This window comes from Tupaia chinensis, unplaced genomic scaffold (genome assembly GCF_000334495.1).
Source record: "Tupaia chinensis unplaced genomic scaffold, TupChi_1.0 Scaffold000578_2, whole genome shotgun sequence".
In the NCBI taxonomy this organism is placed as follows: Eukaryota; Metazoa; Chordata; class Mammalia; order Scandentia; family Tupaiidae; genus Tupaia; species Tupaia belangeri.
Window position 1 is genome coordinate 83,235 of NW_006160094.1, and position 27,529 is coordinate 110,763.

At 44.0% G+C, this 27,529-nt stretch overlaps 1 protein-coding gene across 7 annotated transcripts in view; it reads right to left on the reverse strand.

The window, feature by feature from the left end:
- Positions 1 to 535: 535 nt before the first annotated feature.
- ZNF438 (zinc finger protein 438) overlaps positions 536 to 27,529 on the reverse strand; it is a 216,790-nt gene continuing 189,796 nt past the window's right edge. For 5 of the 7 annotated variants that reach the window (XM_027775614.1, XM_027775613.1, XM_006158262.3 and 2 more), the window contains 3 exons: positions 19,854 to 19,934; positions 4,306 to 6,130; positions 537 to 2,534 (listed from right to left, as the gene is read on the reverse strand). In XM_027775614.1, the coding sequence (XP_027631415.1) occupies positions 1,919 to 2,534; positions 4,306 to 6,130; positions 19,854 to 19,934 (2,522 nt within the window). In that variant the 3' untranslated portion in view covers positions 537 to 1,918. Of the gene's footprint in view, positions 2,535 to 4,305; positions 6,131 to 19,853; positions 19,935 to 27,529 lie in introns of all 7 variants that reach the window. The other 2 variants (XM_027775616.1, XM_006158270.3) reach the window with 2 other exon arrangements.

Below are 27,529 nucleotides of genomic sequence, written 5' to 3' on the forward strand. Positions count from 1 at the left end.
TGAATGTCCTCCTAAAGTCCTGAAGTTAGGACCCGGAGCTGCTGCTCTGAAATGTGTCCTAGAAGAGGATCCAGACAGGGCACTTACACTGAGCCAGTCACTTCCCCTCTTCTGTCTCTCCCCACTCCTCACTCTATGCCTTTCTAGACACGCCTGTGCCCTTGCTGTGGCGATGTGTGGAGGGACAGTGCTAGAAGCAAAATATCTCCATGAGCCAGGGCACTTTGGGTGTCCCATCCTGTGCAAGGAGGGTGCATTCCACCCCTCCATCTTTCATCCACACACAGTCCGGACCCTGGGTCAACCGCTCTGAAACGCCACTTCCCATCTGACCAGACTCAATGATTTCAGTTTGAATTTGAGTTTCATGGTCTGAATTCAAGCAGTATTCTTGGTAGATCTCATTTCGCAACGTCTTCCAGACCCATCTTCCCCAAAGCAAACTCAGAACTGCCTTGAATGGTAAAATTATTTTATTACTAACCCAGGGCTTCTAAAAATATCAAAGAGTGGAGGTCTGATTATTTCTTTGAGACCGGGCAGAGTGTGACCAATTGATAAAGTATGGCAAAATCTTTCAGAGATTTCCATCCCTAAGTTCTTACTTTCAAATTTGCAAATCAATTTGCAAAAAGGCAGAGAGTGAATTTTCCCCTTTTCTACTATTAGAGCCAAACTGTGGCCTTGAACACTTGTTTTTACAACTACATGTGAACAAAAGATGACTTCAGACCTACTAGCTTACCAGTTAGGACTCAGATCTTCCTCTTTTTAGGTAACTTCCTTTAGCACAGAAAAATGTCATGACAAGGCCTGGGCCACGCTTCAGTCCACAGGGCTGGCCACAAGCACTGGGCTTTCATCCAAAGGCTGAGGTCTTAGCCCGATCTGGGTTCAAACTCTTCCCTTTTAAGAAAAAGATTTTGCAGCCTGGACGGCCAGAAACTTCAAATGGTAACTTTTCTGATTTGAGGTCATTTCCTAGGAATTTAAGAGGCAATCACTTACTCTCGACTTTCAAAGAGAAGTTGGGCTTGAAAGGCACAGTTGCATCTAAAACTGATCAGCTAACAACCAGCCTCTGAATTTCCTTGGGAGTGAGGAAAAGCAGTCGGGACACCTACACATCTGGACTAAGCTATCCAGTTCACTTTCCAGGTTGTAAATTGTCTGGCCCCAAAGATCACTTGAAAATAACTTTTTACCAAGAAAGTAGATTCTTTTTTTTTTATTAGCTGTGATACTAAAAAATTTTTTTTTTATTATTTTGATATGGAACATGACAGCTGTAAACTTGCCAACCACTAATTCTCAAGACAATATGTGTTTAAGAAAATAACAGAATACAGACAAATACAGGCCCTGAATACATGGATTTTAAATTATAGTAGATGACAACCTTATTAAAATATTGCTCTAACAGTTCATTCACATAAGCCAGATAATTAATAAATACCAACATTCACTACCGAATGTGATACAATGGCTGAGATGAAAATGGCTTTGCCGCTTGGCAATTGTTCACGTTTGTTGATGTATGTAAATAAAAACTATCTGAACAGAAGGACACACACCAGTGCGTACACACTCACACACACGCTCATTTTACTAAGAAGTGTCTTTGAAGAATAGCCTATGATCCTCTACATTTCAATCTACAAATTTTGATCCCTTCATGTATTTTGAAATAAAATAGAAGATTTTAAGAACCAGAATGCAGAATTTTAAAATCAGATTGCATATGGTTAGAAAAATATGCACCAAGGGCATACATTTTATTTAATAAGAAAATAGAACTATGTACAAAAATCACTTCTATTATTAATGCTGCTAAGTTGTTTGATTTTTGTAATCAAGCACCACCATACGAGACAAAGATGGCAGCGAGTTCTCTTCCACCTCAGCTCGCCTGAGTGTTTCATTTCTCAGTCTCACTGGGAAGTGCCATCACTCCCTGGTTAGAGAAGGTGCTGAAAATAGCCCAGAGCCTGGCTGGGTCCTCGCAGTTATGCTGGTGCTGCCAGTGGAGCAGGAGCTCCTCCTTCCACGCCAGCTTCTGTGCACAGAGGAGGCAGTTGAAGCCTGACCGGGACCACAGGAGGCCCGAGAAGGGGCCAGGACCCTCGGGGCCCTTGGGGCCTTCCCTGGGCTCCTTAGTTCCTAGCTGGGCTCCGTCACTGCCCATGAGCACTTCCACGCCGTTTTGATGATGAAGGTAGAGCTGCCTTTTCAATGTGGGAAACGCATGTACCTCCTCCTCGGGGGGACGGTGCTTCTCTGGTCTCCTTCTCTCGGGAAGCTGCTTCCGGTCTGGGGGTGTGCACTTGGGCAGTTCTTCCTGAACTCCTTTGCTTCCTGGTAAGATGTCCTCCTGCAGCCTGCCCTGAATTTCCTCTCCATGAACATAAAGTAAATGAAACTTTATTTCGGCAAAAGACTGAGCCGTGATCTGACAGCGACCACATTTGATTTGCAGTTTGACTTCATCCACCTGGTTGAGAAGAAGGTCCTCTTCCAGGCTGGGCTTGTGCTCCCTGAGAGGGCAAAAACGTTGACGTAAGATTTTATGGAACAAAACACAACCTGAACTTCTCCTTTCAGCTCCTGACCTTTAGAGATCTAAAACTAGTGAGAAGTACGCAATATGGGCAGATGGAGAACCTGGAAAGCCCGGGAAGCCCTACGGCAGAGGCCGCGGCCACCCCAGCTGCCTTTCTGCAGGTAGCATGTCCTTCTCCAGCGAGCGGGCTGTGTGGTGGGGGAGCTCCCTCCACGCCTCTCCCCCAGCTAGGTGGACTCTTACCACCGCATGCGAGAGTCAGGCAGTAACAGGGGAGTACTGCAGGAACGCAGTCCAGCTGTGGGAATGGCCCCATGCTGCCCCATGCTGCCCTCCCAGCCTTGAGCCCTGAGTGTAGTTTGCACACACCTAAAAATCAAAATCTAACTAGCTACAGGAAAACCAGCAGGTGAGTTTTTTTTTTTTTTTTTTTTTTCCATGCATTACTGAAAAGCATGGATGTCTCAAAGGGGACAGAAATGCCTAAGGAAAAAAGAGAAACTACGTAAAAGCAAGGAACAAACAGGACAGGTGCTCTTTATTTTTATCAAACATGACAGAGGAAGTCAGAATGAACAGGAAGCACTTGGCATGGCAGTAGGGCGCTATTCGGCAGTGCTGGGCCACATGGGAGCTCAGGTTAACCTGCAATGCTGGGTGCTCATGACCCTGGCTGGCTGGGGGCCTGGGGAGATCATGGTGTCAGACCCTCTTTGGGGTGCTTATCTCTCATTCCTTCTCTTGCTCTCTCATGGGAAAAATAAACGACAACCAAGGGCACACAATCCAGTATTGGAAAAGATTACTTCTCATGGTGCTGGTGGGACTCCAGTGCTCCACCCCCTCACTTCCCTGAGTGGAACGTGGATATCTTGTCCCTCAGGTTTTTGGTTACTCACCCCTTTAATGCCTAAGCTCATTTCTTTACGATATTAGGAAGCAGTACCTGGAAGAAAGAATGTCACGGGGAAAAGCTAATCTGGCCAGATGGGAAAGACTGGTTAGGTCTGGGAATCCTAGGGATGGTCAGCACAGCAGACCCATTCTGAGTTCCCTGCATAGGTCATGCCATGCTCTGGAGCAAATGATGTATATGCATTTGTATCATAAATTCGATAAAAATTCTGTGGACATTACTTGAGGAGAAACTGCTTATAAAGACTACCAGGAACTATATGCAATAATTTACTATTAGTTTTCGATGCAAAAATAATCTCTCATGCGATTGTTCCCATCCCACCTCAAACCAGCATTTACATCCTGGCTGGCCTGGGCCAGAGTAATTAAAAATTATGACAGATCAGCAACCAGAGAGAAGTGAGACCATTTGTCACCGAACTCTCGGGAATAGGTAGTTTGCTACCTCATGAAAAGGAACAAAGATGTTTTTATAAACTCTTCTCTTAGAATGTGAAATCTTCCCCTCTGCCACATTAAAACAGACTTTCCTGGGGCCAGCAGGTGGTGTGGTGGTTGAGGTGCTGGACTCCCACATGGCGGGCCTTGGTTCGAGTCCTGGACCTAGTGGTTTGAAAATCACACCGGGAGCGTTATGTGTGCAATGCCAGGAGGAGAATGGAGGAGAAGGAATTGCAGCGTGGCCATCTTCCCGGGGGTGATTTCTCATTTTCCCTCTCACTGTCTGTGTCTCTCTCTGGTGAATGCACGCACCTTATGGCAAAAACCTAAAACCAAAAAGCACACACCAGACTTCCTTGCCAGGCTTCTACTTCAGGAGTGCTCACCTTTCCAGGGATCCCTCCGTCCCGCCTCTGCTCTTTGGCACGTCCCCTGGCTGCGGTTCGCTGGGGGAGGGCTCGGTGCTGATCACAACCCGATGCACCTCTTTCAGATGGCCAAAATAGACTCGGATGTGACCAAACACTTTTGCACAAAACTCACAACACACCAGTTTCTTCATGCGGTTCTCGGCATGATGAAGCTTCATGTGTGTGCTCAGGCTGCCGGAACGCACGTAGGCCTTGCGACAGACCCGACAGCTGTAAGGCCGTTGGTTGGTGTGTGTATTCATGTGCTCTCGAAGGTGCTGTTTGAACTCGAAGTGGTGGTTACAGAAGTGACATCTGTGCCAGGCCTTCCTAATGCCAGAGAGTCCATTTCTGAACCCAGCACTGGGCTTAGAGTTCGAGGAAGGGCTGTCCTCCTGCGAACAGCTGAAATATTTTGAAGCGAGTGGAGTATTTAACAAGGCGTCCTGTGCTGGGCCACTGGGCGTCTGGGGTTGTACTGCAGCTGCAGGAGAAGCCAGGGGGGCCAAACTGGGCGTGACGATCACAGGCTTGGGCATGATGCTACGGTATTTTTTCATGGCCCCAGGCTTCTGGTCTCTGGATTCTTGGGGACCACTTTTCATTCTCTCTTTACCATCTCTACACTTACTAAGGATGCACTTCCTCCTCCTTCCCTGGAGTCCCAACATCTCATCTGAGCCCTTCCATTTTCTGCCCCTCTTCTTTGCGGCCCCACTGCTTGGTTTCGTTTTGTGGCCAAGATCTAGTTTGCTGGCTGGACAGGGACTCTTTTGCACTCGTGGTGCAAGGACATTGCTTCCCATCCTGGTGGCTGCAGTGCAGCTCTCTGTGCCAGACGGTATCTTATTACAGTTCAAGTTCGTCCCAGGCCCCACTGACGGTGAATCTGCAGCCTGAGCATTTGATTCAATTTTGCAGAACTCCGTGGTTTTCATGACCGAGTAGGGTAAGATTGGCAGTTTACCCCTGGGGCCAGAAGAGATGAGCTGGACTGCACTGCCGACAATGGACGGTGCAAAGTTGGTCATGGCCTTTGTGAGATCCACCTGTTCTGTCCTTCTCTCACTGGCGAGGGCCGCAGGCTTACTGGGCGCTCTCTTGTCTGGTGGGTTTGCTCTCCCTGCAGTTGTGGGGAGGCTCTGCTGCACAGAGGGCTCCTGGGGTGTGAACGGAGCCAGGGGCACAGGAGGGGCCAGCTCTCCATGGCTGTTGGTCACTGGCAGTCTCATGTCTCCTTGGCTGCCTCCGTTGGGCAGTACAGACGGGCTGAGGGTGGCTGGAGCTTCATCCGCTGGCAGCCTGTGCTCCAGTGGGCTGGGTTTGTGGGGAAGTTCGGGATGGGCAGGTGGGGAGAGAGACGTCCGAGGATAAATCTGGGTCTGGGCAGGAGGTTTGCTACAGCGACTCTCAGGAGAACTCAGGACACGCTTTCTTCTGGCTCCTCTGTTATTTCTTGGGGGTCGATATCGAGGAATAGGCAGCTTCAGGTTTTCAGGCAGTGGCATTCGGGGCTTCTGAATTGGCTGAGCTGAGGCGACGTGGGGCAGAGCGACAAGAGAAAACGTCCCCTCCTGGCCAGCAACCTGCATGAGTGCGTAGTTCTGGGTGGGCACCCCCAGTGGCCTGGGGCTGATGGCAGGTCCTAGAGTCACCTGATCAGAAAGTGACGGTGACTGACACGGCAGCACTCTGGGTGTCAGGACTTTGGGCGCGAGTTTGGGTGCAATGGACCTAAACTGAGTCTTACTCTGCAGACCTTTCCCACTCTGTGTTGTTCCAGAAGGGGTGCTGGAGTCACCTGTAATCACAACAAAAAGGTCACTGCAGTGCAACTGTCCTGTCACGGAGAGTCAAATAGTGTCTCACTTATTCTGCCTAGAAAAGATGGCCAGACTCACCCCCTTCCGTCTGGACAACATACTGAGTCCTTCAAGACCCAGTGCGAAAGTTAACCTGCCTACCCTTCCCAAGGACTAGTATTCCCCTCTAGGGTTCTACAGCCCCTATTACAATATTTATCATTTCACCCTTTTCCATCATTTATGTGTTCATGGGCGTATTGAGTAGTAAACCAGGAGCTTCCTGCGTGCTGGGGCCCTACCTTTCTCATCCCTGTCTTCTACAAGCCCATCCCACCCACTTCTTTAATTCCGACTCGCCTTCACAAACCAGGGGGACCCCATCTCTTTTCCTGATCCCCTGAGCTGCGAAGTCTCTCCGGGTACATTTTGCTGGATACTGGATTTATTTTATCTACACGTCTTGCTTCCCCTATTAAATAGGCTTTGCGTGACGGAAACCTGCACTGAATCCATCTTGATATACACCAGCATAGCTTCAGTATGAAATAAACGTTCCTTGTGTCAAACTAATTTTCCCCTCGATTCCAGGATACACCATTGGATCCACTGGTGGTGCAATTTGTTGTGCACAGCGGACGAATTTCAGACTGACTGCTAGCTTTGTTGCTGATTCCCCATGTGACTTGTGAATTTCTTCTCACACCTTTCAAACTGTTCATGTGTGCTTTTGCAATTAAATCATCACTATTAAAAAAGCTGATGTGACGCCTTTAAGAAACGTTGAACGAAACTAAAAAAGATACTAAGTGATAAGCAAAGACACAGAGACAACATAGGAAGTACATGAATCATGTAAAAAGCCCCTTCCAGGATACTAATAGGTACAGTTTTAACTAACAGAATAACACTCCGTCCTCCCGGGATTTATTAGCCTAACTGGAGACCAATTACTATTACCTGAAGAGGACAATTAAGGAGACGTTTTCAGTGCCCTGCTTCTGAGGACTGAATCATCCATTCCATTCCCCGCGGCCTCCAGGTCACCAGATCCAGCCAGGAAAGTTTCTCACTGCTAAATGCCGGGCATTAGTCAAACTTCAGCTCAATCCCCACTTCTGAGGTACTAGTGCACACTGTTCTAGCGACTGGTTAGTGCAAGCTCTTAGTGTCTTTTCTCAACTTTCTGAGGCCTGATGTGTTTTGGAATTTCTATCTTCAAATTTTAGAAAACTGTAAGATGCATATTCCAAGAGTTATTTAACACATGGCAGAGTCTGCAGGGTACCTGCACTCACACCTACCACCACATCTGTAGCCAAATATGGGCGTGTCTGCAACAAGCGGGACTAGCAAAGGCAGAGTCTGCAGGGTACCTGCACTCACACCTATCACCACATCTGCAGCCAAATATGGGCGTGCCTGCAACAAGCGGGACTAACAAAGTTTTTTTAAGTAGCCTTGTTGGGGGTTTTGCCTCTGAATGAGTTTGGTACTCAGCTTTCTTTTAAGTCATTCACTCCTTCACTCTCTCTCTCTTTCAAGTCATTCACTCCTTCACTCTCTCTCTCTTTCATGATAAGCAGAGGCAGAGACAGAGAGAAAGAGTAAGACAGGTCACCCCACAGAGTCTCACTCCATGATACCCCCCCCCCACCCCACCCTCCCAGCTTTCCCATCCAACCAGGACCTCAGGCCACAGCCTGGCATACCCGGGCCGACCAGGGCACCAAACCTAGGTCTTTTGTACGATCCAGCATTGCTGAGCTGGATGTTAACATGGAGACACGATGGCTGGGCCACGGCACCCAGCTTTGGGTAAAATTTTCTGTTTTCAGAGCTTTTTAGATTTTGGGTAAGGGACTGAAGAACTATTTGCTTAGAGATACCAGGGATACAAAGGTAGTAGCTGACAATCTAGTGAGACAATTAGAATCAACCTTGATTTTAATACTTACAGTTAGTAAACAAACAATTTTAGCAGGAAGTTGATTCTTTCAGTAAAAATAAGACTCCCTAAGGCTGGCTGGTGGCACTTTGGTTAAGAGTGTTGGACTCTCATATGGCTGACTGTGGTTCGAGTCCTGGACCTGGTGGCTTGCTTTCTCACTTTCCCCTTCTCTCTCATGCTCTGACCCTCTCTGGTCATATTAAAATTAATTAAATTAATTTTTTTTAAATAAAAGAACACTCCCCAAATAAATAGGTAGCATAGGAGGGATAATTTTCAATGTTTACTAGTCGACTTATTTTAGAAAGTAGGTCTAGCCATTATGGCACAGCAGAAACAAACACAAGTGCCTTGCAAGGCTGGAAGCCATATGGTTGACCATGGGTTTGTATCCCTGGGCGAGCTTCAAATATGCTGGGTGTTCATGTGGGCACCCAGGATTGTGAGGAGCTGGAGAGCTGAGAAAAGGAGATACAGGATGACCAAACCCTGTGCAGGATGCCTCCCTCACATGTACATGCAGGCATTCTCTGAGAGAGAAAAAGGGAAAAACAAAGATAAAGGGAAAAAAGTGAAGGAAAGAGAGAGAAAGGCAGAGAAGGAAGAAAAGTTAGGAAGGAAGGAAGGAAATCAGTGGTTGGTGAAGAAGAAAGGGGCTGGCCCCTAGGCTAGTGGTTAAGGGAGCCGATCCCACATGGTTAACTGTGGTTTGAATCCTGGCCCTGCAATACTGAAGAGCGGGCCAGGTATATGTGTGTGCATGCCCAAAATTCTAACAGGTCAAGAATTGGAAAAGAAAGGATAGCAGCATGACCACACTCTACTGAGAGATGCTTTCTCCCTCTCTCTCCTTGTCTCATCTGGCAAGTGGACTTACTCTCTGGCAAATAAAAGACATTAAGAAAGAAATAAGATGTTATGAAACATATTTCACATAGTGGACTGCATCAGAGTAAGAAGTAAGATGGCTAGTGCCATGGTCTGGAAAAGTCAGAAAAGAACTATGCCATCTGTTGTTTTCCTTCCTAGTTTTGCTACTATGAAGTTTACGGGTAAATTCATTCATCAGTCGCTTCACAACAGTCACCTAAACTGATTGTTACATTTCTTTCTTTGGCCTACATAATTTTAATTTTTAATGTCCTATTTTCACAGCCTTTAGATTTAAATGTTTGTTTGTTTTAAACCTTACCTCATTTTTTTTTTTGGAACAAGTACTGAGTTAGCTGTAAATCAATATATTAAAGCAAGATAAGAAGAGTTCACAGAAAGCCCACGGTTATTGATAGCTTTTGGTTACGTAGAGACAAGGCTTATTAAATAATTCATTAACAATAATAATGGTCTTTGCTCTACACAACAGATCCAGGAAGGGAAGGGAGAGAAAAGAAAACAGTGGGTCCTTTAAATCTAGTTCTTACTCCTAACACACTGAGCAGGTAAGAAAATGGAGCAAGAGCCAGAAGAAAGGCTGTTTGGTCTTTCAACAATCACGAGTCTCCTGAATGTACGACAATAATACATCACAAGACTATCACCTCCCTCATGTGCTCAGAAATGACTCTGCAATGGCTCTTAGCTCACTCAGTCTAAACGCCGAAGTCCTTGCGACAACCCAGAAGGCCTCACACCATTAAGTTCCCAGGAGGCTCACAACTGATTTCTTTTACTCTTCCCTCCAGCCAAGGTGGCCTCTTGCTGTTCCTTAAATGGGCCAGACACACACCTCCTCAGGCCCCTTGCACTTGCGGCTTCCACTGCCCAGAACACACTCCCTCTGCGCATCTCCAGTATTTGCTGCACCGTTTCCTTCACGGTTTTGCTCCGATGGCCTCTTCCCAGTGACCTTTTCCTCTGACCACCTTTAAAAAAACTGTACCGTCATTCTGAACCCCCTGTGCCCTTTTCTTATGTCAATTTCCATAGAAGACTTGCTCCATCCAACAAATTCCACCTGTGATCTGCCTTCCTTCACGAGAGTGAATTTCTTTTCTTCTTTTGGAGAGGTTTTCGCTACAGGGCACGTGCGCTCGCCAGAGAGAGAGAGAGAGACATAGAGACAGAAAGCGAGAAATCACCCCCCAGGGGGGATGGTCACGCCACAATCTCTTCTCCTCGGTTCTCCTCTTGGGATCTTGGGCACGCACGCACATGTGCCTGGCGTGAGTTTTAAGCCACAGGATCCGGGATGCGAACCGCGGTCGACTACGTGGGAATCCAGCAACATAGCCATTATGCTAACTGCTGGTTCCCTAGAGTGAATTTCTTGAAGGCAAGAGTTTCAGGGCCTAGAACAACGTCCCTCAGGTGGCAAGGATTTAGAAAAACAAAACAAAACAAAACATGTTGTTGAATTTCTTAAGTAGTTATAAAATGATCAGTGAGGGAAATAAAGCATTTACAGATCAAATCTAGGAAACTTACTAAAACATAGTTAAAAATAATTAGAGGACACATCTCTGCAACTGTTTTTCTTTTCACTTTAATTTCATTCATTACTAAAATAAAAAAACAAAACCAACTTGCACCATGATAAAGTCCTTTAATATAAAGGGGATAGGTGAGGGCAACAGACTATCAGTCTGAGGAAATAATAAGAGAGAACAGTAAATTATATTGCTGGAGTATAAATGGTGTCAGAGAAACAAGCAAGCTGAAGAAACTGCTTTGAAGGAAGCAGACCTCCGTAAGGGAGGAGGAGGGTGACCACAGCGAAGATAAGAGAGACAGGGAGAAACAGAGACACTGAACCTCAGAGGGGACTAAGGTAATGCCGACACCAAAAGGAGCAGAGATAACAAGAACTGGAGACGCAGCTGAAGTGACCATCAGTGGTCAAGGTCACTGCAAAGACTCTGAAGATGCAGTTTGGGAAGGGGCTTTTTTCTTTCTTTTTTTTAATGAGCAAGTAAGAAAGCAACTTCTGACAGTTAAGGTTACCAGAAATGAACAAGATTTACTTTATAGAGCCATACCAGAGGAGAGCGAGCTAATTATGGTATGTTTAAAGTTAATGTGCTTTGACTGATCTTCAAAAGTCTCTATATTACAGTGGAGATTAAATCACACAGGAAGAGCACTGACATTCAAAGGAAGGAGGCCGGCTGTGGTCCAGGAGTGAAGGACACTCCAGATAGCACGCGGCTTTGTCCCCTGGGAGAACACCGTCACACTGAGCTGTCTGGTGACCCGTACTGATGGCGGTCTAGGTGGCAGACATGTGCCTGCCAAACTGAGTCACTTGTCCTCAGGGTCCCTGCAATTCGAAGTGGATATTGGGGTAAAAGAGCTTATCAGCCAGCTCATAATCAATAATTACACATTAATCATGAAAAGCCTGTGTGGTGAAAAGATGAGGCCTTGTTGGGTAAATTTAACTTACTTATGCTCGTCTGGATCTACCGGGAAGTGCAAACAGAGGTGAGGGTCCCCATGAACGAGGCACCGAGTCCCATTTCCCAGCATAAAACTGATGCATTAGGAGAAATGCCAGGTAGGGGAAAGAAGGCAAGTCCATAAAAAGTATCCTAGGAATTACTTAAATGACCACCAACAAGGTGCTTATAAAATAACTATCCAATCACACAATGTAATACCACGCAGCAACCATACCAGGATGGATTAGACCGATAATGGAATACCTTCCAAGAATTGAGATTTTAAAGTGCTAGCACTTGACTTAAAAGGGTGGGAGGGACCAGACAGTGGCATGAAGGTTAAGGCAACTAGATCCCACTCGGTTGGCTATGCAGTTCAAGTCCCACACCCAGCAGCTTGAAAAACACCTGACCAGGCGTGTGTGTATGCATGCCACAAATCCCTACAGGAGAATAAAGGAGAAGAGAGTGCAGCAAGGCCATCTCCCCTGGGTGGGAGGAGGGTGCTTTCTCACTTTTTTTTCCCTCTCTCCCTGGCAACTGCATGATCCCTACAGCAAATTAAGAATAAATTGGAAAATATATATACAAACATATTCTGTATGTGCATAAAATATCTCTCAAAGGGAACAAAATAAATCAGCATGGTGAGTGGCTCTGTGGCACGTGGTGACATGCTGCTCGAGACATGCCAGACGATACATGGCAATTGTGGTTCAAATCCTGCCTAGTCAGCCTGAAACACACCAGGCAGGCACGCAGGTGCCCAAGGTGCTAAGGGTTAGAGGACTGGACGGGGAATCGTGACATAACCAGACCTTGTGGAGAGTACTCCGCTCTTTTGTGCACACAAAAGAGGAGCTCATAACACTCACCGGGAATGAATGAAAGGGGAGTTTACCTATCTGAATCAGTTTTAAAAGCAGTACCCATCTCAGAGACCCATGATGAGTATGTGTCTATGCATCAATGACTGTGTCTAGATAGACACATGGAGACTGCCTTGTGTCTTTAATTAGGTAGGTGCAAAACTATTGAGTTGTTAGGAAAGACACAACACGTTTTTGTATAGAATAACACAGAAAAATAACATTAAGACTTTTCTGACAACCCAGTAACTGTGATTTTGCATCATTCAAATTTGCCATTTAATGTTGCATACATTCTTTTTTAAAAAAGAATTACTTAATTTTACTTATTGCTATTATTTTTTAATTCAGCAGAGAGAGTGGGAAAGTGAGAAAGCAAGCTGTCAGGTCTGGGACTCAAATCGTGATCAGTGATGTGGGAGTCTAGTGCCTTAACCACTACACACATGTTGGCCCTGATATTGGATATCTTCTTAAATATGTGCTATGTCATACATAATTTTAATGTGCATTTCTTGCTTTATATTTTTTGCTAATAACTAATTACTTGCTGTTTACTTTATACGTATTTTAGACCATGGAAATGATGTTGGACAAAAAACAAATTCGAGCAATTTTCTTACTCAAATTCAGAATGTATTATAAAGCAGCAGAGACAACTCACAACATCAACAACTCACGTGGCCCAGAACTGCTAATGAATGTACAGTGCTGTAGTGGTTCCACAAGTCTGCAAAGATGAGAGCCACAAAGATGAAGAGCGTAGTGGCCAACCTTTGGAAGCTGACAACGACCAATCGAGAACAATCATCAAAGCTGATATTCTCACAACTACACATAAGAAGCTGCCTATGAACTGAACATCAACCATTCTGTTTTCATCGACCATTCATCATTTGAAGCAAATTGGAAAGGTAAAAAAGGTTGGTAAGTGGGTCCCTCATGAGTTGACCAAAAGTCAAAATAATTGTGTTGAAACATTATCTCTTATTCTACACAACGATAACAAACCATTTCTAGAAAGGACTGTGATGTATAACAAAAAGTTGTTGATTTTTGCGTTACTCGATTCAGTGGCTGGGCCAAGGAGCAGCTCCAATGCTTTAATTCCCAAAGTCAAACTTGCAGCAGGCAAAGGTCGTGGTCACCGTTTGCTGGAGTCTGACCCCCTACAGCTTTCTGAATCCTGGTGAAACCACACCATCTGAGAAGAATGCTCACCAAATCAATGAGGCACACCAAAAATGGCAACAACTGCAGCCAGCATAGGTCAACAGAAAGGGCCCAATTCTTCTCCATGACAACGCCCAACTGCACATCACACCATCAACACTTCAAAAGTTGAACGCATTGGGCTACGACGTCTTGCCTCATCTGCCGTATTCACCTCTTGCCAACTGACACTGCTTCTTCAGGCACCTTTCCCTTCAACAACCTTTTGCTGGGAAAACACTTCCACAACCAGCAGGAGGCAGAAGATGCTTTCCAAGAGTCTGTCAAATCCCAAAGCATGGATTTTTATGCTACAGGAATAAACAAACTTACTTCTCGTTGGCAAAAATGTGTTGATTGCAGTGGTTCCTATTTTGATGAATAAAGACGTGTTTGAACCTAGTTACAATGATTTAAAATTCACAATCTGAAACCACAATCACTTTTCCACCAACCTAATATTTTCCTTGACTACTTCATGACAAAAATAGCTAATGATCAAGTAATTAATCTAGTAACCTGACAGCCCGTGCATAACCGCCCCCAAAGTTAAGCCCTGAGAAATCTCAGAGCTCGTTACTTCCCAAGGACAACTGGAGTCCTGGGACTTGTTCTCCGGAACATTTGGCTCTCTATCTTTCTGTCTCTCTGGTGAGTGCATGCACCCTAAGGCAAAAACCTCTAAAAAAAAAAATAAAGATAAAACACAATTTGTGATGAAGGTCAGTTATGTTAGAATAACTACAGCTTTTTTTTTTTTTAAAGTAGTTTGAACAATAGAAATCCTCTGAAAAGCTGAAAATGTCATTAAGTTTTTAACTCTAAATTACAAGATGGTGTGACTGTAGGTCTCTCTAGACAGTCAGGAGGCCACTCGCAGATGCGTGATCTAAACGCCCTCGCCTGCACCTACTGAATTACGGCTCTTACAGAACTGTGCGCTAAATTACAACAAGCAGGACTTTCCACTGACATTCGTAATTTCTGGAAATCCTGCAAAATTACCCATAACACAGTTAAAGAGACTCTCAGGACTTTTAGGTACTAAATTGTGGACTTTTATTAACTGGAAATATAAAAGCCTCACTTAGTAAAATTAGTTTTGCAAAATTATTCAACTAGAATACTTCATAGTAGGATTTTTAATGTGGGCTGTTTTAAATATGTTAAGCTCATGAAAATAACTATGTTGAAAAGTGACACACATGGTTTGTGAGAAGTTGCTGTAATTGTTGATTTAAGGGAAACAGAAGATGTGGAGCCCTCATTATGGTCTAGAATCTGTGCTGGGTCTTTCAATGGAGCCCCTTCCCAGACTCCGCCAAAAAGTGTCATTGTCCCCCTTTCACAGATTAAGGAAAATGAGACTTGAGGAAGCTACCAGGCCGTGTGCACGACCCAGCCCTGCCCCGTTCCAGTACGGAGCAGTCAGCTTTCTCCCTTCATAGAGGAAGCTGGAGAGACTAAAGTGCCTTAATCAATAGCAAAATTTAATACCATCTCTGCATTTTAAGTAGAAAAAGAAAATCGAAACTCGAAATGGCTTGTCAAACCCTGACATTTCTCTTACTACTATTAAATTACACTTTCTTCCTCAAAGTCCACTTATTAGAGAAAACTCACGGACAGTGAATAGTCACTTGAAAGTAAATGTGGATTGTAAAAGTTACATTTTGTCATAAGGTGTTTTTTTCAAGGCTTTGGCCATAGGGCATTTGTGCTTGAGACAGTTAAGAGGGAAAGTGAGAAATCACTGCCCCCACGCCCAGGAGGAGGCCACTCTGAAATCCCTCCGTTCTACTCCTGGGATTTTAGGCACACGTGCACATGCCCCACATGATTTTCAAGTCTCCAGGTCCAGGACTCGAACCACAGTTGGCCATGTGTGAGTCCAGCATCTTAACCACCATGCCACCGGCTGGCCCTGCCATAGGATTTTGACAAATCCAGAAAGGCTGCTGGATGTTTGTTTGGAGAATGTGCAGAGGTGTCCTCCTGCTCCTCCATTGCCCTGGGAGGAGTGGGTCTGAGATGGCAGAGGGAGGACGAGGCTCCAGAGCACCAGGCGCCCGTGTCCAGCCCAGCTCCACCGACTGCTTCGGGGTGCGGCTGACACAGTAGTCCTAGGACCAAGTACGTGGGCTGCTTCTCTAGACAGCTATAAACAAGCCATGTCCTGATTTTCACTGGCAGCCCAAAGGCCTGCTTTGCTGCTTCTGAACTAAGTGGTTCCTGCTCTCTGTTTCCTCGCAGTTTCGACCAATTCCCATGATTCAGGTGTTTGGACCCAAAGACCCACTGCTCAGCTGGGGAGGGGATAGGCAGGCAAACAGGAAGTGTCCCTGCTCTTTCCATGGGCCCCCTGGATCTAGACTCAAAGAAAATGCTGCCAAGTCTTAGCCACTAAAGAGCCAAAACAGTGAGGTATTGTTGAGGCATTCATTTGATTAAGCTGAAAAACCCTCTTTTCCACCTTATTTATTGGTATCACTGTTCTCTCTTATTTTGCTTTCAGATAGTAAATTCCAGCTGGGGTTCATACTGGTTCCCAAGACGGTTTCTGGTTAAAGTAAATATGACAAAACCCTGGAGACGTGTAGAATAAAAGAAATGTCTCCTGGGAAGGGAGCTCAACTTAACTTTGTTGAGAAGCCTATAAACACATTTAGGCATGGCCTACCTTCTCCCCAAGCCAGCGGCCAGGGGCTGCCGTGACAGTGACAGTAACAAGAATTTATGGAGTGCTGACCGGCGAGTGGGCTCTGTGGAAGTCCGACAGCAGGGACAAATGCTCCTTTGTTTGCTGAGGACCAGGGAGCCGAGTATCCTTTCTGGTCCACATGTCTGCAGACGAGGGTCTCTTAGGGTCATCATCTCAGACCCACATTTCAGGAAATTAGAAACAATAAAAAGGAAAAAAGCACGTTTCCAGTTGGAGATCTTACATCCTGGACCTAGTGTCCAATCTCCATGGCGCGGCCGAGCTGCCCTAACTCTCCTCCTGCCTAACGACACCAACACCACGCGGGCACTTTCCATGCAGCCCAGGCCTGTGAGCGTCCTCGTGCCGAACAGGGAGTACATCGCCTGGTTTAGCAGGAAAGTGAATTCTCATTTTCTGAGGAGCTGAGCTGGTTCACTGGCGTTCCAATATGAGTAATATGTTAGGTGTCAGGCCTGTGCAAAATGCAAGTATTACATAATCCCTACAATCACCTGAGTTAGGGATTACTATTTATGTCCATTTTATAGGTAAAGATCCTGATGCCAGTAAGTAACAGGGCTGGGACTCAAACCCTGGCCCTTTCCCCCCTGCAAGGCAATATAGCAAATAAGGGGGGGACGGCTACGACCATGGTCTCCAGTAGAGACTGTAGGTTTCTAGAGATCAAAGAGTTAGGATTTAGACAGATTTGGCTTCAGATCCTGGCTCTGTCATGTACCTGTGGTTTTGGCAAGTCACTGCACCTTAATGTTACCATCTAGGTCTGACAGTGTCTATTACTGTCAGGATTAAATGAGAAAAATACCCACAGAGGTGCCAGGGTAGTTCCTACCATATGTCACAGGCCCGGCAGACATCAGTTTAACACATTCTCCTGCCAGTAAGTAGGAGGTTCCTGACACCTGTTTTTGGTGGGAAAAAAGGCACTGATCTTGAATGCTCATTATATGGAAACGGCTCTGACTCCTCAAGCCCAGGTTTCTACTTGGAGAGGCATGTGAAGGAAAGGAGAAGAAATGATCCCAGTTAAACTGTGGAAGTATCTGTTCTCCTGTGGATGTCCACAGTGGCACTTTCACCTTCTCCAAGCCTGATCCCTCTCCTCAGGTTCTTGTCAGTCTGCTCCCATACCCACAGCTAGCTTACCACCCCCAACCTTTGCAAATTTTTGTATCCCAGTTGACAAAGTGCTAATTGGATTAACAATTCAATGTGAATAGGAGCTAACATATGTGCATTTTAAAGAGCTGTTTTATGAGGACACTCCTTCCTGCTTGGCTTTGCTTTTGTTTATACTGCCTAAGTGAGGCCACTGTGGCTCAGACCCTAGCTGGAGAGGAGACTGCTCTAGTAGACAACATTCCGGAAGTGCAGTTATGTCCAGAGTCCAGATCGCAATGACTCTGCCATGGGGCTGAAGGTGGGCTAGGTACACTGGGCACATCCCTAGTGGCAGCGAGAGCAATAGTCATGCACTTTCTTAATGCAAAAGTGGAATACGTGAGCTCATGGAATTGTGGGGCAGAAATTTGAGGCCCTTTTTTGTACATTTGAGTATTTTGCGGAGGAAATCATTATGAAAAAAGTTTTAGATTCAGTACAGAAAGAAAAATTGGTATCAAAATGGGAACTAGAACCCATAAAACTGAATAAATTCAAAATGCAAATATATCATAAAGCATGAAGAAACAAACATCGTTTATGAAAAAACTTAAAAGCCAATTAACCTAAAATAATGGCAATAAAAGTGTGCATTTTAAAGAGCTGTTTTATGAGGACACTCCTTCCTGCTTGGCTTTGCTTTTGTTTATACTGCCTAAGTGAGGCCACTGTGGCTCAGACCCTAGCTGGAGAGGAGACTGCTCTAGTAGACAACATTCCGGAAGTGCAGTTATGTCCAGAGTCCAGATCGCAATGACTCTGCCATGGGGCTGAAGGTGGGCTAGGTACACTGGGCACATCCCTAGTGGCAGCGAGAGCAATAGTCATGCACTTTCTTAATGCAAAAGTGGAATACGTGAGCTCATGGAATTGTGGGGCAGAAATTTGAGGCCCTTTTTTGTACATTTGAGTATTTTGCGGAGGAAATCATTATGAAAAAAGTTTTAGATTCAGTACAGAAAGAAAAATTGGTATCAAAATGGGAACTAGAACCCATAAAACTGAATAAATTCAAAATGCAAATATATCATAAAGCATGAAGAAACAAACATCGTTTATGAAAAAACTTAAAAGCCAATTAACCTCTAAAATAATGGCAATAAAAGAAAAAAAAAACCCACAAAATGGTTTGTTAAATTTAAGTAACTATCCTTGTCAGCCAAATCATGTCCCAAATAAGTACACTTAAAATCTTTATCATTATAAATACATTTTAATAATTCTCAACTTCCCTAATGTCGACTTCACTTTAATTAAGCCTCTTTTATTAGTTCTTATTTCTGGGAGGAATTGTTTTTGAGTTCAAGAGTTTCTGAAAAAAGACAGTTGAGATAATCATTTGTTTTTAAAACATTTAGAAACATTAAGTTGTCTCTCTCTTGGCAAAATGTATCTGACACAAGTACAAGATTTTGTTCATTATTCATGAGAGGCAGTCCAAAAGGAGGGGAATTGTTAAATAAAACTATTTTGGGGATTGGCAGATGGCTTAACGGTTACAACGCTGGACTCCCACGTAGTTGACCATGGTTCACGACCCACACCTGGCGGCTTAAAACTAACGCCAGGCATGCATGCTTATGTGCCCAAAATCCCAAGAGAAGAATGGAGAAGAAGGGATTGTGGTGTGGCCATGTGGCCATCCTCCCTGGGGGGTGATTTCTGGCTTCCTGTCTCTCTGGCAAGCACATGCGCCCTATGGTAAAAACCTCTCTTAAAACAAAAAAACTATTTTGGCCTAAAACAGCCATTGTATTTCCACACTTTGATTGCTATGGATAAGCCAAAATCCTGTATTAGGCTGTTTTTCTGAGCTGGTTGCTAAATTACAGTCAGTCATGGAGGCTATGCTTCAGTCAATCACAGGCATCCCGCCTTTTAAACCGTGTTAATGCAGACACACTTCAGAATGTAACCAAGCATTTCTCTACCTCGCTCCCTCACTTACATTTTGTTTACGACACTTTCCTCTCACTGCACACCTCACTTCCCAGTTCTGCTGACTTAAGAGGCCGAGTTGACCATGAGGCTGGCTGGAGCTGGCCAAGCTGTTTGGAAGTCCAGGGACAACTGCCTGATCTAAACTGTGTTAAGATCTGCTCTATTAAACTCTACTCTATTAAATTGACTTGTTTATTTTTCTTTTAACATTACAAAACAATCAAGTCAGTATCTTCACCAAAATCCAGGAATGAGTAGCATAACAATTTAAGGACTTGGGACCTTCCGAGAACACCGAGCAAAACAAATGGAAACTTCCCAAATGCTTTATTAATCTTATCCTTACTCTTGTTGTTATTATCACTAGAATTGTTAACATTCATGTGGGTCCCACAGCTGAAACTGGGACTTTGAACCTGAACTTCAACACAGTCACACAAGGAGCAGATCATGTCACCCGACATCCCGTTACCCACCACAAAATACCTGAGCCCGCCATCTTGCCAGGAGACTCGGGCATCTGCTGAGCCAGCTGTTTCTCAGCAGGACTGGCGAGCATGGGCACATCTGCAAGAGAAACTGAGTGAGGAAGTCGTCCACTAACAAATTAAAAACACTCCCTTCTTTTCAAATCTTGTATTTCAATAGTAGGTGGAACGGTAAAGTATCTGGGATGACTAACGAGATGACAGCTGCTGAAGTCAACCTTTTCCTTAGTGGGATAAACGTAAGGTTTCAACACCAGAATGTGCAAATCGGTTGGAACAATTAAACTGGGACACAGGCAGGAGGCTGGAAGTTTCTTGTGTTTGTTTAAGATACCACAATTATGAAACTAAAGTGCTAAAGATCACAATGTTTCAACAGAATAGTTAAAAGCAGGGGGCTGTGATCAGAAAGATTACATTTTTTTTTATTATGAATGTTGTATATTTTATTAGCTATTTTTAGACTACAATTTTAAAAGTAGGTCTACTGAGACCAGCAGATGGTGTAAGGGTTATGTCGCTGGACTCCCACATAGTTGACTGTGATTCGAGTCCCGGACCCAGCAGCTTCAAACTCATGCTGGGTGTGTGCACATGTGTGCCCCAAATCCTGAGAGAATAGAGGAGAAAGGACTGTGGCATGGCCATCCCCACTTTCTGTCTGTCTGTCTCTCTGGAGAGCACACACATCCTATATCAAAAACTTCACTAAAAAAAACAAAAACAAAAACAAAAAATCCAAAGTAGGTTTACGGAGAGCACACACATCCTATATCAAAAACCTCACTAAAAAAAAACAAAAACAAAAAATCCAAAGTAGGTCTAATTTATATAAAAGGGACATTTTTGAGGAGTGTGCAATTACATTTAAAACAAGTTAACTCTTCTACTGCTTTACAGTATAGTTTCTTAGATGCTTTAACTTCTGATTGATCAAGACCTATAACATTTTTTGCTGCAAGTTTTTCTATACCTCAGCTTTTAGGTCCAATAGTCCATGATTTGTAAGTATGAATGCACAAGGTTGATAGCAGTAAGTCTTTTAGAAGTGACGTATCTCCTTGCTATGTGGATAATTATTCCCTAACACTTCTGTTGGTAAGTCTTGACTGCTACTTATTTATCAAGGCATACCTTCCCTTAACATAGAGAGACCACCTACAACACTGAAGAAGATGAAGGGAAACGAAATGAAGTACCAGGCAGTGACTGGTACTAAGCCACCTGGACTTGCAGTTTACCTTCGTGGAGCTGGTCAGCTTTGGCTACATGTATGACGAGCACCTCCAGGTTCTGAGATGGCCAATGACATCACGTAACCTGGCCAGAACTAGCTTGGATGTGACAGACTTGGTGCTGACTATCATTCTGTGGGCTGGCTCAGAGGGCATATGTGCCTCTGAGCAGAGCTGAATGACCTCAGGTTGATACCTCTACCCTCCAGTGCTGGGAAGACAGGGTGGATGCTGGCTGCTGCAGAGCAACCAATCAGAACAGTACCAGTTTCAACAATGGACCAATTGGACCGTTGCTTAAGTAGACCAATCAGAACTGCACAAGTCTCAGTCCTTCATTTGAATAGATGAGCCTGGTCGAAGACTTGGATGGGAATAATTCCTCCATAAAATCCCATCCCTGTACAAATTTGGGGTATGATCTTTTGAGCAAACCTGTCTCCCAGATGAGGACACCTGTGATAAAGACTTCTTCCTCGACAACTGTGTGGGTCACACTTTTGCTTCTCTGGCAGAGAGTGACTGAGGACTGGTCTGAACCTCATTTGGTTCGGTACCCATCAGATGACCTGAGTGGTACAAAGAACAGTCACCAGAGTTTGAAAGCTGTGGTGACCACTTTGGATTCTCTTTCCTTTGAAACCTGCCCAGCTTCTCTATCAAAATGTTTTCTGTCCTTTGATGATAACTACAAAACTTGACTGAAAGGAACATCAACTTTCACCTACAAGTTAGGCATGCATAAGAGTTAACTTTCTTCCTTCCTTCCCTGAAGTGATGGGGTGACTGCAGTTCCCCGGCATTCTCCCTGCTTTGAGGCCACGTGCATTTGTACGTATGTGCACTTACATAGGTGCTCCAAGTTCCGGATCATCCATGGACATCCCAGCACATGCTGGGTTCACCCCACTGCTCTGTTCTTACAGCCTCCTCCTTGGCTGGCCCCCACCTGTGCCTTCCACTTTACTGCCTGCAGCCTCCTGCTGGGATCTCCAGCCACGGTGATGCTGTACAATGTGGGAAGGTTAAGTTTCTAGTCTCGAGCTGCAGACCAATCCCACAATCACTTGTCCCCAACAGAAGCCCTTTAGCTCTCACTGGGGCTAGCCTGGGATTCTCCCATTGCTTTTCTGAGCCACTCTCTACCCCACGCCTGCCTTGCAAGAGCCATCTGCGTTTGTCCATGATTTTTGGCAGTGACTTCATGGAGAAAGGAGAGGCCGTTATGTAGGAGCTTGTCCTCTGCCTCATCTTTCTATTTCCAAACTTGCCTTCTGTCTTTGATTGCAATGCACAGATGCATTTATGGAAACCGTTTCTGGGGTGGGGAAAGAAGGAAGCAGCACAACTCCTCCACCTTAAGTCCTGAAACGTCACAATGTCTAAAAATGCGTACCTCAGAATAAGAAAATGGAGTATTGTTCTGGGCCCCACGCTTCTCTCCAGGTTTCCCAGGCGGCATTCAGAGTCTGAATCCCAGTCCTTAGGGAGACCCTTCTGAACATCCTGTCTAAAAGTGGCCACCCTCAGCCAGCCATGGCAGGTGGTATGGCGGGAACATCATACTCCATGACGTTGAAACAACATGGGAAGATCCCATGAGGAGCTGAGGACTCTACATGCCAGGAGCACGTGCATGTCCGTGATCCTGGCAGGCAGAGGCTGCGGAGATTACGGCCTGAGGCTCTGTTGGTTGCCTGGCTCAGTCACTCACTGGCTCTCTTTCTCTCTGTGTATGTCTCTCTCATGGAAAAATATGTAAATAAAAAAGAGTAAAAATAGCTGCTCAGCTCCATGCCAATTTCTTCTTTCTGCTCTCATTATCCTTCACTAAAGTTACCTTTATAGTAAATTATTTATCTATCTCCTTCTATTAGAATGTAAGCTCCAGAGAGCAGGGGCTTGTTTTGTGCACTGCCAGGATGCCAGTCCCCAGAAGAGCATCCGGTCATCAGACAATATATTATTTAATGAATGATAGAACTACTAACTCTCAAACACAAACGTAACAACTCTATAGTTGTTAAAGGACTTTTTATGGAGTCCTTGGATCCTGTTTCCTTTTCCTTGTGAGAAAATTTATTGTGGATAGTGTATATAGTCCTTGTCTCCATGTATTAAGTTCTATTCTTCCTGCAACCTTCTAGAATATTTAACTTCCACTAAGAAGTACTAAAATACTGCTCAGAACATGGTCAGACTAGATGCTCAACCATTCATCTCACCAACCTTCCACTAATTCCTGATATTAACATCTGTGTTTATAGATGTGAGACTGAGTATCTGTACAAGGTCACAAGCCTAGTGAGAAGTGGATTTGAACCCAGGTCTGTTGGACACCTAAGCTGTTCTCCCTCCATCTGACACACTAAACTTATTATAGTGCTTTGCAATTGGCCTGGTGATAGGTCAGTCTTCTCCAATAACTGGTGAGTGTAACATAATCCATCTCAATGTGGAGAAAATAAAGGTCTTTTTAAACAACCTTCTTTTCTAATCAAGGAGTGTAACTTCTAGGAGAGTGAAATTTGCTTCTTTTAATAGCCAGAGGGTGAGATACTTGCCAGAGAGAGACACACAGAGAGAGAAAGCATCCCCCAACGAGGCAGGATCACAGTGCAATGTTTTCTTCTCCATTTCTCCACCTTGTCAGGAGTTTGGGCACACCCATGTGCCTGGTATGTTTTTCAAGCTGTCAGGGCCAGGATTCAAACCATCATTGGCCATGTGGAATCTGGCTCTTTTAACCACTAGACTACGGGGTCGGCCTGAAAGCTTTCTTCTTCTAACAGGAATCTACAGCATCGTTTCCAGACAGACTGTTAATGGTGTCAATGAAATGTTCACAGAGCAATCTGCAATGCCCTGGGACATAAAAGCAGGCTTCTTATACAAGTGACCTCCCTTTACAGAGTTTCTGGAAAACACATCAGGCTTATACTAGAGCATAACTTCAAGTATTTGTGAGTTTGTTTGTTTTCTTTTAATTGCAAGAGGGTGTGTGTAGTCACGAGAGAGAGAGAGAGAGAGAGAGAGAGAGAGAGAGAGCGAGCATGCGAGCAAGCACAAGAAGAGAGAGAAAGCACCCTCTGCTGGGGTGTGCTCACACCACAACCCTCCCTCCTCCATTTCAGCATTCTGTCAGGATTGTGGGCGTGCACACATTTGTGCCTGGCATGTTCTTCAAACTTCTGGGTTTTGAAAAGTGAGCAGCCATGTGGGATCCACCTCCCCTAATCACTGAGCTATGGACTCAGCCCAGAATAGAACTCTAGTAAAATGACAAGTACCCAATGAACTAATACCACTTTTGAGGGCTAACAATGTTGTGTTTTTGTTTTGTTTTGTTTTGTTTTGATGAGCAAAAATAAAGGAAGATAACAATACTAAGGTCTTCTGTAACTTTAAAAATAATGTAAACTTTTTAGAAATTTCCCAATGACAATCCCAAACCCTCTGCTTCTAAAACTGGGGTCGCTTAATAATATTAGACCCGAAAGAAAAAATCTTTAAAAGAACTCCTCAGTGCCTCATGTAGCAAGTTCTGCCCCTCTAGTCAGTGTGATAAAACATCCAAGCTATGTGTATGGTTCAGATCTGGGGCCTTTTTATTTGGGGTTGGGTAGGAGTTTCTAAGAGAAAGGTAAGCAAGACTGCACTGCGTGGAAAGCAGAGAGCAGAGATCTGGCTGTGGCTGTCCAGGCCCCACCGAGTGAATCTGGACAAAATAGGAATCCGAACCTTTGCTGGCCGTGGGTTCCCCGCAGTAGCATGAGAACATTAGACACTCATGTCGGTGTTTCTCAAAGCATGGTCTGTAGAACCTGGGGAGGCTTAGACACTCATGTCGGTGTTTCTCAAAGCAGAAACCTGGGGACTGTCCCAGCACTCTAATTTCATACTAATCTTGAGACGTCGCCTGTCTTTTCCTCTGTGCTGACATCTGCACACGTAGCATGGATGGGGCAAAAGGTAAAACCACTCTGGCACTGTGGCCGGACTGAGGCAGTGACAGCGAGCTGCCCAAGCAGTTGGGTTCTCTGCCATCATGCTCTCGTAGCAGAACAAAAACATTCTGTTTTTTAAAATCTCGGTCCTCGAGTACGAGCCTTTTTAATATTTTGCATGGCAGAATGGTCTACACTCCCAGTGCACTTCTGTTGCTCACGAGGTAGGACAGCTGCCTTGAGGAAAACACTTGACTTCATGGCAGAGCTGAGCAAGCTGTTTCTTCATGGAATACCATTTTTACTTGAAAGACCATTTGACAGATGCATGCTAAAATACGTTAGAAGAACATCTTGCGACTTGGGTATCTGGCAGATGTTTTCTCAAAAGTCAGTGAACAGCGCTTGTTATTACAAGAAAAAAATTCCTGGAAGTATTTGTTGCCAATGATAAAAATTCTTTCAAGAGGCAATGGGACTTTTGGGGAACAAATTCACCACCTGGAGCTTAAAGGTTCCCACTATTGAAGATTTTACAGATGAGACTGGTGATTATGTCAATGAACGTGATTTCAAAAATAGCTAAAAGGAGATCTGCATAACTCTGTGAACTAATGTCTTCTAAGTAACCAATGTATCATGTTACCTTCATGGGTAAAAAACTCATTTTAGTGTAATACAAGGTACACTGATGTGGTTTCAAATTTTACATTACTACTAAACTTTAACACGTTATCAACTGACAAGTTTTGGTGTAGTAGCAAAGAAAAATACCCAGATAAATAAACAATTATCTGAAAAGACTTTCAAAATCCTCCCTCCCTTCCTAAATATCATAAAGCTGGATTTTCTTCAAATAGTTGAGCAAGAACACCTCAAGAGACTGACCAGATACAAGACTCCAAGTATCCTCTAGGAAACCAGACGTCAGAGACATTAGTAAAAATCTAAGTCAGTGCCAGTCCTCCAATTTTTTGTTTCGTTACATAAAAACATGTTCAATTTCATTCAACTAGGTTAGTTAAGATAAAATGAGCTTATTATTATTATTGTTTTAAAATAAATTCATAAATACATTTTTCTGCATATAACCACTAATATGGTAAACACATTGATGGATACAATACATAAACATATACAACTTCACAGTCTGCAGTGCTGTTTTTCACTCTTGATTAGCACACATGTGAGACAGAGAGAGAGAGAGAGAGAGAAAGAGAGAGAGAGAGAGAGAGAGAAGGCACTTTATCAGGGTCTCTCCACACCACAATCCTCTCTCCCAGCCCTCCAGTGTCTCAGAATCCTGAGTGCCTGGTGTGTCTCCCAGGAAGACTCAGGAACCCAAACGTGTAGTTACCAGCTTCCAGTCTGCAGAGCACTTGACTGACCGCTGTGCCTCTGGAGTGGGTCGGTCCTGAATAATTTTTAAGACTGAAGAAAGGTTTGAAAATAAAAAGTTCTTAAAGTACTGAACTAGATAAAATCTAACTTCCCATCTCTTGAGATTCTATAATGCATGTGTATGTGTCTGTGTGTGTGTGAAAGAGAACAGAAAATCAAATGTGGAAATGTTTTGCTTTTTGTTAAGTTTTTGTCCCTTCATCTTTGCTTCCTTGAGAATATAATATGGTATATCAATAGGACAGAGTTTTGGTAACAAAGTAGAAAAAGGTAGTTAGTCCTAATAAAAACATTAATTATAATAAAATATTACTTACTAGCAATGTTAGAATACAAATTAAATGATAAAATGCTTGATAAAAATCTTATAAATATGTAATAATTCAAATTATTTTACTTAATTTGCATTAATATTCATGGGCTAGTTCATAAATTCTCTTCAAACTGGTGACATTTTCAACCAATTTTAAGAAATATCACAAGATTCTCTTGGTAGTATATAATTTTTTTAAAAAAGTAGAGTACTGTTTTTATAGAATTTTTAGAAACAAAATGCAGGCCAGCAGGTGGCATGGAGGTTAAGGCCGCTGGATCCCACATGGCCCCCAGTCCACGTGTGTACATGCCTAAAATCTTGAGAGGAGAATGGAGAAGGGATGTAGCACGGCTATCTCCCCTGGGGGAGGGGGTGGTGGGGGTTTCTCATGTTCTCTTTCTCATTTCCTCTCTCTATCTCTGTTGAGGGCATGTGCTCCCCCAAAAGGGAAAAGAATGTATTCAAAATCATTTAAAATTATTTTATCAAAGCAAAAACAATAAATTTCTCTAGAAAAACAAATGCAAACTGGATACTGAAATTTCAATAAACACTTTTAGGATTTTGATGCTAACTAATTTAAAGATAACTATTGAAAGTCTATTCTGTTGAAAGCATTATCAGGTACAGAATTTCTACTACTCGTGATAGTAGACTTTTATATGTGAAAAATGCCTGGCCGACATTTTTAGCTTGCATAACGCCCTACGTGCCCCTGTCAAACTACTCTGCCTTTATCTCTGCTCAACTCCTCACACCAACCATCTGCATAAAT